This window comes from Eucyclogobius newberryi, unplaced genomic scaffold (genome assembly GCF_026437365.1).
Source record: "Eucyclogobius newberryi isolate DKJ021-1_F unplaced genomic scaffold, fEucNew1.0.hap1 SCAF_16, whole genome shotgun sequence".
In the NCBI taxonomy this organism is placed as follows: domain Eukaryota; kingdom Metazoa; phylum Chordata; class Actinopteri; order Gobiiformes; family Gobiidae; genus Eucyclogobius; species Eucyclogobius newberryi.
Genome location: NW_027315790.1, coordinates 25,158,541 through 25,170,731, shown reverse-complemented (window position 1 = coordinate 25,170,731; position 12,191 = coordinate 25,158,541). Strand labels below are relative to the sequence as shown.

The window sequence follows — 12,191 nt, the reverse complement described above, 5'->3', positions numbered from 1 at the left end:
CCTGACGCCACCTTTTTGTACATCTTGGTTTGAAAGGGTCTTTGGAAGATCTTTTTTTTTTTTTTACATAATTTTAACGCCTCAAGGATTTAGAATCCTGTTTTCAAACATCAAGTGTGACTAAAGGCTGTTTACAAGTAATTAATTGCGTTCATAAATCCAAAGCCTTAGGCCTCCATCTGGATGTTTATTCCCTTGAGCTAGATCATTCCTGCCCTGAGGGGAGTAATACATGAAACTCCTTTGAACAGAACACGTGGGCTGAGATACAATATACTGTCTCTTTGTAACAGCCTCATCCACAGAATAGAACAAAGCACATCAGTTATAACTCCCCCCTTTTGAGAAGGACTTATCCAACTCAAGATTATCAAGTATAACTCCAGCTCCTCAAACCTGGACATTCAGACTGAAGATGACTTCCAATGGGAGTCGAAAAGTCTAATTTCAGAAACTTTCTAGCTGACTATCTTTGAAACCTTTTCTACCATGGACCACTACTGGACAAATGAGGGATTACACCCACATGTTGCTTTCGAGCTTCTTCACTTTCTATAACCATCAATTATAAAAGTACACTTTTTATACACTTTATACTTTCTCCTAAAAAACAGATATACATTTTGCTTTTCTATTGCAAACCTGCTCTGACATAAGATATTTGGGTAATGTATTTCACCACAGTAAAAATATTAATTGACAGTCTCAATAGACAGTTATATTCATTGCTCAGATATGATTATTATTACCAACTCTTTTCCTCTCTGCGTCTGTAGGGGGCAGTGCAGGCGGGACAGGTGAAGGTGCCCCCCAATTATCACCCCTTTGACGTGGAGAAGGAGTGGGGTCGCCTCCATGTGGCCATCCTGGAGAGAGAACGCCTGCTCCGCATCGAGTTTGAACGGTAACTATGACGACCAGACGGAAAAGGTCACATAAATAAACATAAGGATATCATTTGTAAGCAATAAACTAGACTTGATTTAACATATTATGTGTTTTACAGCAATTGAGTCACTTATAATGTCATAAGAAAATGTGTCAATAATTATTTCTGAACAATATGGGAACTTTAACTCTTTTAGCCCAGTTTATTCCTGATTTTGCCCCGTTCTAAACCTGATTTATTCCTGGTTTGGTTTATATTTAGTCACACAATTTTGATGTGTTGAATGTAAGTGTTAGAGCACCATAGAAACATTACTTGAAACATAAGTAAATAAGGCCACAACATTTTAAACGCTAATTCTCCAGCTTCTGTTTCTAGACTTTCATCTGTCACATGCTTTTGGCGTTGCCATAACAATCTCAAGATTTATTCACCAGCGCTATGAAAGTGAGAAGAAAATGACTCATTCCCAAATGATGAAGTGGTTATAAAATACTGCTTTGTCGACCGGAAAGTAGAGCAAATCCTTCTGCGTAAACCACATGACAGCTCTGCCATCCTCTTAGCAACAGACGACAATCCTAACTTTGAAAAAGGATTGTTTAATCACAAGGACAAGCGGGGCGTGGCTTTTCAGTAGCTTTTTCCATTTCTTACAAATCACAAGTTCAGTAAGTGGACAGAGAAACTAGGCAAAACTTCAACATGGCTTTCATGCAGCAAGGATACGTGTTAAAATATCTGTTTCGGTCGAGGGGGGAGTAAGTTTTTTGCGTTTGTCGTATTGAAATTGCACATGTTAAGAATTACTATGTAGAGTTTAATTGTGTTTTAAATTGCATTGGATTTCAGATTGGAGAGACTTCAGAGAGTTGTCAGCAAAGTTCAAATGGAGTCAGGAGTTTGTGAGGAGCAACTGAACCAGGTGGAGGCGCTGCTACAACAGGTAAACGTCAAAAGAGTCAAAGAAATGCATTTTCTTTCCTCGACGAGTACGTTTTTAGGTTAATTTATGTTTTTTGTTGTAGGATGTGAGGTCTATGGGCGCCGGGAAACCTCCTAAACACTCTGGAGAAGTGGAGGCTGACCTGGAAAAGGCAGAGGGAATGATTCGCCTGCTGTTCAATGACGTGCAGCTGCTCAAAGACGGGCGCCATCTACAGGCTGAACAGATGTATCGCAGGTAGCGGCACTATCAAGGCTGAAGTGGAGCTAAAAGAAATCTGTACTAGAAATAATACTCATCATCAGACTGTTTTTACATTGTTGAAGTTGGGTCATTTCTTGTAAATATTTTGAAATGTTAATCCAAAATAGTTAATTCTTACTTAGTTATTCATAAGTTTCAGTTTCCTGTTTGTAGAGAGAGTTTATGGGCGCCATTTTGAGGACTTTTGAGCACGTTACAAATGTTGTCATCATTTTAAAACCTGAAGGGATTTAAGATCTACTGTAATCTTTATAACGTCATACATTTTGTTACTTTGCCGTGTTTTAAAAAACATTTTTTACCTACAGTATATGTTTAATCCAGACAGAATAAGCAATTTAAGAGTCTGTCAATGTATAAAAATTATGTAAAACAAAAAGGAAAGAAATGGAATAAGAAAAATTATAATCATCGCCACAAAATAAATGGTTTGAATAATTATGGGTGAGATTAAATGCTTATGATTGTTTAGACTTGTTGAAAAACATACATGATTTATGACTTTTATTTACCGGTATGTTATCAATGTTCCTGCACAAGGCACATTAAGTAACTGAATAATAATTATTATTATTATTATATTGTTCATCTTAATGCAATTTTTATATTGTTTCGATATTTTTAAACTTTTATTATGGTACTTATTTGTCCCAGTGTCATAGGGGTAATCATTTATTATGGTTGAGCTTGTGATAAACCAGGTAACACCAATAACATTGGCATAAGAATGTTTTAGTCAATTAAAAAGTCTGAACGTGAAATATTTAACTCATTGTTGCAGTGCATTTCTATTGTTTTATTGCCGTGATTGTGAACCTCATTTTCTTCTTAATCCAAACCCGTTTTTCCTCCTCGCATTTCAGAGTCTACCGTCTCCACGAGCGCCTGGTGAACTTGCGCAGTGAATACAACCTGCGCCTCAAGTCCGGAATCACCGTGACCCAGGTTCCCGTGACCCAGATCCCCATGACCCAGTTGCAGATGCAGCAGGTCCAGATGCAGCAGTCGTCTGGGGCCAGGGTGCGCCCCGAGCTGGATGAAGTCACCATGAGGTACATCCAGGACCTGCTGGGATGGGTGGAGGAGAACCAGAGGCGGGTGGACGAGGGCGAGTGGGGGTCCGACCTGCCCACGGTGGAGTCGCAGCTGGGGAGTCACCGCGGCCTGCACCAGTCCATCGAAGAGTTCAGGGCCAAGATCGAGCGGGCCAAGGCGGACGAGGTGAGAAGGAGGATTTTAGAGGATTATTTCTCACTTTGAATCTAACCGACAACCACATTGACCATTATGTGTCGAATAAATCCATTCTTTTCAAAGACTACATGATTATTTACACACAAAGGTATTGTAAATGTAATCATGCATAAGAAATATACTTTAGACAACAACAACACAAGAAAAGTAGTTTTAAAACAAGGGCAAATCCTGAATAATTGGTTTTATGACAGTTTTATAGAAAGATGCCTATTCATTATGATTAGTCTTGATTTCATATTACACAATTTTAATAAAACAATTCAATAATTTATTTTTTTTACCATTCAAACATTTATTTCAACATAATGTCCACAAGTGGCAAGACAAGTGGTACTGATATTTTCTGTACTTTATCAATTTATTTGGCATTTTATTTTTTAACAAATAGAATAGGAGTGCTTTCTTTTAATGTCAATCTTCTCCATTTTTGTTTCAGAGTCAGATCTCTCCCGTGAGCAAAGCGGCCTACCGTGACTATCTGAGCAAACTGGAGCAGCAGTACGGGAAACTCCTGGTAAGACAAACGCACTGAAATTCAAGCTTACGTACAATTTCTGCAAAAAAATGAGTGTAAAAAAAAAAAAGAGTGTAAAAGTACAAGTAACAGTAAAAGGCAACAGTAAACCCCTGGATTAAACGTATAAAAAATCTCACTCAGAGGTGTCTATTCCTCTGCAGGGCGCCTCTAAGTTTCGTCTGCGTTACCTGACGGAGCTCCACGCCTTCGTCACCGCGGCGACCAAAGAGCTGATGTGGCTGAACGAGAAAGAAGAAGAAGAAGTGAACTACGACTGGAGCGAGCGCAACACCAACATGACGGCCAAGAAGGAGAACTACTCGGTACGGAGCACGACCTGATTCACGCGGTTTGAACTGTGTGTGATCAAATGTGGACTGATATTTGTATCATCTTTTATCAGGGTTTGATGAGAGACCTGGAGCTCAGGGAGAAGAAGGTGAACGGGGTCCAGGCATCGGGAGACAAACTGCTCCGAGATGGACATCCAGCCAGAAAAACCATAGAGGTGGTTAAAATACTTTAAAAATAAGTACATAAAAGGATAAATACTTGTAACTTCAAAGTTCAGGTGCACTGTCAGAATTTAGTTTTTTGTCAACATGATTTTTATTTTTCAAGTATTAGTTTGAGACACAGCTACCCCAGTGAAATTAAAGCAAAAATATAAATGATTAAATAATTTGTCCAGCTGTAAATTGAACATATTTTGACAACTTTTTTATGTTCCAAAAAAAACAAATATTAAAAAAGTTTAAATTCAGCCAGTGAAGTCTAATCCAAGCAAGATCTTGTATTCTTTTTATTTTGTTCATTATTACCTTGCCACTGCCATGTGTGTTTTGTATTTGTTTATATCTTGTTTTAACGCTCCTCAATATACTTTTGGTAGGCCTTTACTGCGGCTCTGCAGACTCAGTGGAGCTGGCTCCTTCAGTTGTGCTGCTGCATCGAGACGCACCTCAAAGAAAATACCGCTTACTTCCAGGTCTGAGCGTCAACAAACTAAAACGTGTTATTCTGCGGTTGATCTGCGTTCTTCTGACTGATTTCCCTGTTGTGTTTGTTTTAGTTTTTCTCTGACGTGAAGGATGCTGAGGACAAGATGAAAAAGATGCAGGAGACGATGAAGAAGAAATACACGTGTGAACGTTCTGTGACAGTGACACGACTGGAAGACCTACTCCAGGACGCCACTGTGGGTTTGATCAGTACTGCAACTTATTTAGGCAATGTAAAGAGAAGGATTTAGAATGTATTAAGTATTGATGGTTTACTAAATCGTTTTATTTCAAAAGGATTTTTTTTGGCCTTTGGCTTGATGGAACAGTAGATATTTAGGTTGTATCTAGAGCTGGAACTAACGATTGTTTGAGTCGACTAATCGAACGATTAATTATTTTGGGAATTTTGATTTATTTCTTTTTACATTTTTAACCAGACAATGTCAAAAATATGCCTACTGGAATTTTCAAGCGAATGTCAACAAATAGTGCTTTATCGATTAAAATCACAAATTCATTTTTAATTGTAAAATTTCTTTTGGCGCATGTTCTAAGGAATCTGCATTGTCCAGATAACTATTTTAATATTCAACTGGTCATTGTTGCAGACATTGTATCTAGATATTGCAGTTTGCCCAACCACAAACGTGTAGAAATTTTAAGATTCTAGTCTCACAACTATCACGAGATTTCATCTTGCTGACAAGGTTAACTTAACTTAACATTCGCACATAAATATTCTGACTCTATAGTGTGTAATTCACTGTTCATTTTACTTTGATGTTTTATAGAACTGTTGTTTAGGCCGTGCATCTCTGTGGATACATGCCAGATACATTGATAAATTGCACAGAATATTCACTTTCCTCTATCACAACAGTTAACATAAACTGATAATCACTTCAGTCGTTATATTGTTGTTGTTATCTTGTCTCCAGGATGAGAAGGAGCAGCTGGCTGAGTTTAAGACCCACATCGAGGGCTTGAAGCGCAGAGCCAAGAACGTGGTCCAGCTCAAACCTCGCAATCCGGCCACTCCCATCAAGGGCAAGCAGCCAGTTCAGGCCGTGTGCGACTTCAAGCAGATGGAGGTACAACACATGTTCACACTCTTTCATCGTCTCCTCCGACTAGTCAAACGATTAGGTCTTTTGTTCATTGAGATTTTATGAAGTGGAAAATCTCTTTCTGGAGATTATTCATGAATATAATGTGTTATTGAGGAAAATCAAACATTTTTTTCTTTATAATATTGCTGTCTAAATCTAAATCTCAATAAAATTCATGACTCATTATTTACATCTCTTTTTTATTTAAAAATGACTTAATATCTATTAATAAATATACACTTCTAATATGATCACAATAAATAAAGGGCAGATATTTTATTTTAGATATAATAGATAAACTGTACATGTACCTGTCATTACCTTTTGTCAATTAAGATTTCATGAGAGTAACTACACTCCTGTTAATGTCAATAAACTTAACTTATAAATAAAATAAGTATATCTAGAGGAGAGTCTTCACATTCATCCACTTTGTCTTATTGTTTTCCTCAGATCACGGTGCACAGAGGAGACGAGTGCGCTCTGATGAATAACTCACAGCCGTATCAGTGGAAGGTCCTGAACGACAAAGGCAATGAGGCCGTGGTCCCGTCCATCTGCTTCCTGGTCCCACCGACCAATAAGGACGCGGTCAACTCTGTCGCCGGGTAAATCCATAACCAGTATTGATTCTGGTTCAGATAGGAATACTTACTAGTCCTGGTTTGGAACTGTAGGTTTGGAACTGTAGATTTGTCCCGGTGTAACAATGTTTAGACCTGGTTCTGGATGAAAAATGAACCAAGAAAATGCTGGTTTTAACCTTTATTTGACCAGAAAGTTTCAAGGTTTGGTCCCCATTTTCTTTTTGAGGCTGGTCAGGAAGATGCAAACCTCAATAGACTGTGCATCTGAAAACAGTTACAAATTATATGTATATTCTATTTAAGAACCTTTCAACGTTGACTGAAATGGACCAGTATTTTTAGGGTCAAGGTGTGCTTTTATTTATTCCAGGTTGAGGAGTTTGAGGTGCTAATTAAGATCTGGTTTACTCCTCTTTAATTCCAGTTTTAGTCAATTTTAGTCCTTATAAGAGACATTAAAAGTCTAATTTTATGCTAAATTGACTCCAAAACATACCTGCAATTGTGTTTAACTTCATTCACGCTTGTTTGATCAAACCTGTTTAGTATGTGCTTTCTCTTCTGAGCCTCAGAACATCACTCAAGTCAAAATGTCCCAGTTTTGTGATGTCCTAGATTGAGTTCTTGAATCTCCAACGCTGTTTTTAAATCCATAAATCTTCTCCAGACTCATTCTGAGCATTTCTGCCATCAAATTGTGTTCATTACTGCGTGCTCACATTAGCGTGTCATTGGTGAGCAGCTTTTGTTTATTTCCCCTTCGTAATTCCTTCTGCTGCCAGTAGATAAACACAATTCCTGATGAGTGAACGCCTCACAGATAAAAAGTAATGAGTGCTTGCAGTATATATTGTTTTTAAAAGATGAGATGCTTAATGTATAAAAACATGTCTAATTTAGTTGTTTTCCCTGCCCAGTTTGGACGGGAACCTCCAGCGGCTGCAGTCCCAGTGGCAGACTCTGTTTGTGGACATGAAGAGCCTCTTGTCCTGGCAGTACCTCATGAGAGACATCCACATCATCAAGACCTGGAACATCTCCATGGTAACTACGACGCGCTATATTAAATTAATAATTAAAGATATTTATTACACTGTAACAATGATGGCAAAATACTTTTATTTGAAGTTTAAATTGCTAAATTGCTTTAATACTTGATTACGGTGTTTATCTCTTCCCTCTCTCCTCTGTCTGCTCAGTTTAAGACCCTGCGTGTGGAGGAGTACCGTCTGGCCCTCAGGAACCTGGAGCTGCACTACCAGGACTTCCTGCGCGACAGCCAGGACTCGCACATGTTCGGAGCCGAGGACCGGATGCAGGTGGAGGGAAACTATAACAAGGCCAACCAGCACTACAACACTCTGGTCACCTCTGCAGAGCAAGGTACGCACCGACATGACAGAACTATATTACACCGCTTTTTACGCTACTTTCATAAACAAGTCGGTAGAATGACACGTAAAGGCATAAAGTATATGCTTATTTGCCTGATGAAAAGGGCTGTAGTCATTTAGTTGTTTAGTTGAGTGATTTGGTTTTTGGTGTCTCGATCAGGTTTTTTATTAGTCGACTATTATTTAGAATTTAGATGGACCCCAGCAGAAAGGAGGACGCATGGAGTGAGTTAGCTGGAGTTTTGATTGACTGGACTGTTTAATCTGCCTTTACACCTCTCTGTGGACATCGTTTTGGAGAGCTTTTGCCAGCACACAGTCATACATTATTATTATTGTCTCGGATATTTGGTAGATCTTTGGTAGATGAAAAACATTCGTGGATCAAGCAAAATCAAAATGCATTTCTCCAAACAGGACATCAGATTAATCCCTAAACATGTGCGTAAGTTGTAGATGAAGGTGGGAGATGTATTGAAAATGGAATATTGCAATTATTGTTCTGGAGGTAATGAGTACAGTCCAATATTAAAACTATTAAAATAATTTTAAATAACAGCTAAAAGAAATAGAAATGTTTCATGTAAACGAGGATATAAAGGGATATTTCTGACTTTTTCAGGTTAATTTTATGGTCTATTCACATTTTGTGCTATACTTGAACCACTATCAAGACATTTACAGACACGTTTTAGCACCTTTTTGATGATAGCAAGATTATTATTATTTTTTGCCCGCTCCTAGTTGTAGATGAAACCACAAACATTGTAAAATTGTGCAATTGTGAAACTGAAACGAGAACAATTGCTCAGGTTAAAGAAGCATTAAACAGTAAATGTTGAATCAATAATAATATACACTGTTTGACTCAGACTTTTTTTTTTTAAGCACACAGCCCTGTCATCAGACTTTTATTTTGAAATCCGCTCATGTGTGTGTGTGTTTAAGTGACTGTTGGGTTCATGTTTCAGGGGTTGAGCCTCCGAAAGCAGGTAAGAAACAGACCTGTGTGAACTGAGGCTGGACTGGCACATTTCAAACCTTTTATCTTAGGTCTTCTTCCTTGTAATCACTTCACTATTCTCTGTGGGCATGTTCACAGTGTGAGATTAACAAATGGACTAATGATTGCCAGTGTGAAAATAAAATGATCTAACTCTGAAATGTAAGCTAAGCAGGCATGAATTAAAAAGATGTGAATTGCATTGCACAGTAACTCGCAATTTAACCCAGAGCACCTGATTATAATACAAAATACTCATCATAATGCAATCAATATTTCCATATATTGTGTAAAGGCACATGTAGTTAAATTATATTGCAGTCGATTTCTTTTAGTGGTGAAAATGGAGTGCAAATTATTTTAAATGATTTGGCCGTGTAGTTAATGAACTGGACATTTGATTCAGAACTAGAATATTAAAGGTATTCAGTTATAAATGTATCTTAAAAACGTAAATAAATACTTATAATTATACTACTTTTTGTGCACTCAAAAATGAATACACTGAAAGGATGAAAGGCTGACAATTCACATTTATTTATATGTGCCTGTATGATCTTTAAATCAACTTTAAAATTAGACATAGAGAAATTTTTAAGCCCTAAAACAATGTCTAAAGGCCTAAAACAATGTCTAGATACCTTCTTTTTACCAAATTTACAACTTCACTGCCTTGTCCTTGGTGATTAACAACTGGAAAACAAAAAGACTTTACCTTTTAATGTATTTTTCGATGTATTTCCTTAATGTTACAGGCGAGCAGGATGAGTCTGTGTGTAAGACTTACCTGTCCAAGCTCCAGGACCTGAGGTTTCAGCTCGAGGGGTGCGAGGACCGGACCGTGACCCGACTGAGGCTGCCTGTGGAGAAGGAGCCACTCAAGGCCTGTGCACTGAAGACAGCAGAGCAGATGGTAAAGAAAATTATTTATGCTTAAATATTATTATTAGGTGTGTACAGCATATTTTTTGTGAGTTTCCCTATAATGATTTTCAGTAGATATTTTATAAATCCAACAGAAATGTGTTAAATCATGTCTTTAGATGTGTTTGTTGAGGTTTAATTATAAAGTTTACAACACAACTTTTTGATCGGCTCTTTTTGTAGCATTTTAACTATAAACGATAAACTCAATATTCAAATTTTTTTTATTATCTTCAAAACAACATTCGCAATATCATCTAAATTTTGATATGTTGCCCATCGCTAATTATTATTATTCTACAAGATTAAAAGTAAGTTATTGTTGTGAAACATATTTCACAACTGAAAATACATTCTTAACTTTGACTAAATCAAAATTAAATCAAAGCTAATTCAGGACTTTAGGAAAATAATTTTAAATTAAAAAATGTAAATTTAGAGACAGAAGGTTTTGAATTAAAAAAAAATATTTTGTACTTTTGCATCAGCCAATATTGTGTTTAGATACTTGTGATATATTTTGCAGTCCTGATCTTTACGTACTTCGAGATTAGCTATAGTTTGGATTTTAAAATGAAGTTATTGAATGTTTTATGTAAACCTTCGCCTCTCTTGGCCTCTGACATGGTTTATTTAGTGTGTTTTCTCATTGGACAGAAAGTGCAGTCGGAGTTGGAGGGTCTGAAGAAGGATCTGAACTCGATCGCTGATAAAACTGAGGAGATGCTTTCGTCTCCTCAGACTCTCAGCTCGGGTCCCGTCCTCAGATCTGAACTCGACCTGACCCTCAAAAAGATGGACCACGTTTACGGACTATCCTCGGTCTATCTGGACAAGTAAGACAATATAGAATATATGTTAAGCCCATTTATTTTTTTGGTTGTCCATCTTTTTCTTCTTTTTTGCTTTTGTTATGCAAGGAAAATTACTTTGTCACAGTAGTTCAAAAACACCTACAAAATATTAAGAAAACAAGTAATCAGAAGATAATGAAATGTGTACCGATATACCAGATTTGCATATGTATGTAAAATAAAAATATGGATAAAATATAGGTAGATAATATACACCACACAAAGACAAAGCAATAGCAAAGATCTTGTCTAGGTCTAGATCTATATCAGTTCATTTCAGGCCAAGTACATAGTATATTTGAACTAACCTAACTTCAAATATATCATGTCAGTATTTTGGTGTTTGTGTCATAGGTCTGTCTTATTTATTACCATACATATATTTTCTCAGGTTAAAGACCATTGACGTTGTGATCAGAAACACCAAAGACGCAGAGGACACGCTGAAATCCTACGAAACTCAGCTCCGTGAAGTTGGAAAAGTCCCAGCCAATAGAAAGGAGGTGGATGAGCATCGTAGTCAGCTCAAGGTTTGTCTATGAATACAATCATTTTAAAATGTGCCCTAAAGTACAGGAAATGACATTACAATTACAATCAAAGTCATGGATAAGAGTGCTGGAGCCTCACTCTTTTGACCCCAACTTCACTCAGGACTTGAAAAAAAACAACTCACATTAAGGTATTTTTAAAACACCTGTAACACCAACTGCCAAACTGTGAGAATATTCTAAGCAAAGCAATAACATCTTCATGAGACAAGCAGGTGACGTACCCCCAGAAAAGTTACATCGTGCACCTTAAATGTCATTATTTTATCCCACAGAAAATGCGATCCGAAGCTGAGGCCGACCAAGCGGTGTTCGAGCGACTTCAGGACGAGCTGAAAAAGGCCTCGGCCATCAACGACAAAATGAGTCGCATCCACAGCGAGCGGGACGCGGAGCTGGAGCACTACAGGGGCCTGGTGGGGGCGCTGTTGGACCGATGGCAGTGCATGTTCGCTCAGGTCGACCTGAGGCTGAGAGAGCTGGACCTGCTGGGGAGACACATGAACTCGTACGGGCAGAGCTACGAGGCGCTGATGCTGTGGCTGAAAGAGGCGCGGCAGACACAGGACAAGATCCAGGCTGTGCCAATAGGGGGCAGTAAGAGCCTGAAAGAGCAGCTGGCTCAGGAGCAGGTGAGGAATAGGATGTCTAGTTGTTGTTTTTTCAGCTTTTGTCATATTTTCCTATAGATACATTGTTGTTGCCAGTTTATTGATAATACTTCTGTTTAAGGCTGAAACAAGTTAATTGATTAATCACAACAAATCAATCATTAAGTTAATCATCAACTAATTTAAAAAATCTAACCATTGTTATCTGGACACAGACTCTAAAACATGGAATGTGCGTAGAGAAGAGACAAGGACAAAGCAAAAACATGTACATTTAGTGA

General features: G+C 37.8%; 1 protein-coding gene across 8 annotated transcripts in view; it reads left to right on the top strand.

Moving 5' to 3' along the window:
- pleca (plectin a) overlaps positions 1-12,191 on the top strand; it is a 144,417-nt gene that overhangs the window by 119,181 nt on the left and 13,045 nt on the right. For 7 of the 8 annotated variants that reach the window (XM_072448076.1, XM_072448080.1, XM_072448077.1 and 4 more), the window contains 18 exons: positions 777-904; positions 1,742-1,835; positions 1,918-2,072; positions 2,963-3,320; positions 3,793-3,870; positions 4,035-4,196; positions 4,277-4,381; positions 4,766-4,861; positions 4,946-5,071; positions 5,816-5,968; positions 6,440-6,594; positions 7,491-7,617; positions 7,773-7,956; positions 8,939-8,959; positions 9,726-9,883; positions 10,552-10,730; positions 11,140-11,278; positions 11,575-11,931. In XM_072448076.1, the coding sequence (XP_072304177.1) occupies positions 777-904; positions 1,742-1,835; positions 1,918-2,072; positions 2,963-3,320; positions 3,793-3,870; positions 4,035-4,196; positions 4,277-4,381; positions 4,766-4,861; positions 4,946-5,071; positions 5,816-5,968; positions 6,440-6,594; positions 7,491-7,617; positions 7,773-7,956; positions 8,939-8,959; positions 9,726-9,883; positions 10,552-10,730; positions 11,140-11,278; positions 11,575-11,931 (2,775 nt within the window). The remainder of the gene's footprint in view (positions 1-776; positions 905-1,741; positions 1,836-1,917; positions 2,073-2,962; positions 3,321-3,792; positions 3,871-4,034; positions 4,197-4,276; positions 4,382-4,765; positions 4,862-4,945; positions 5,072-5,815; positions 5,969-6,439; positions 6,595-7,490; positions 7,618-7,772; positions 7,957-8,938; positions 8,960-9,725; positions 9,884-10,551; positions 10,731-11,139; positions 11,279-11,574; positions 11,932-12,191) is intronic. The other variant, XM_072448082.1, reaches the window with a different exon arrangement.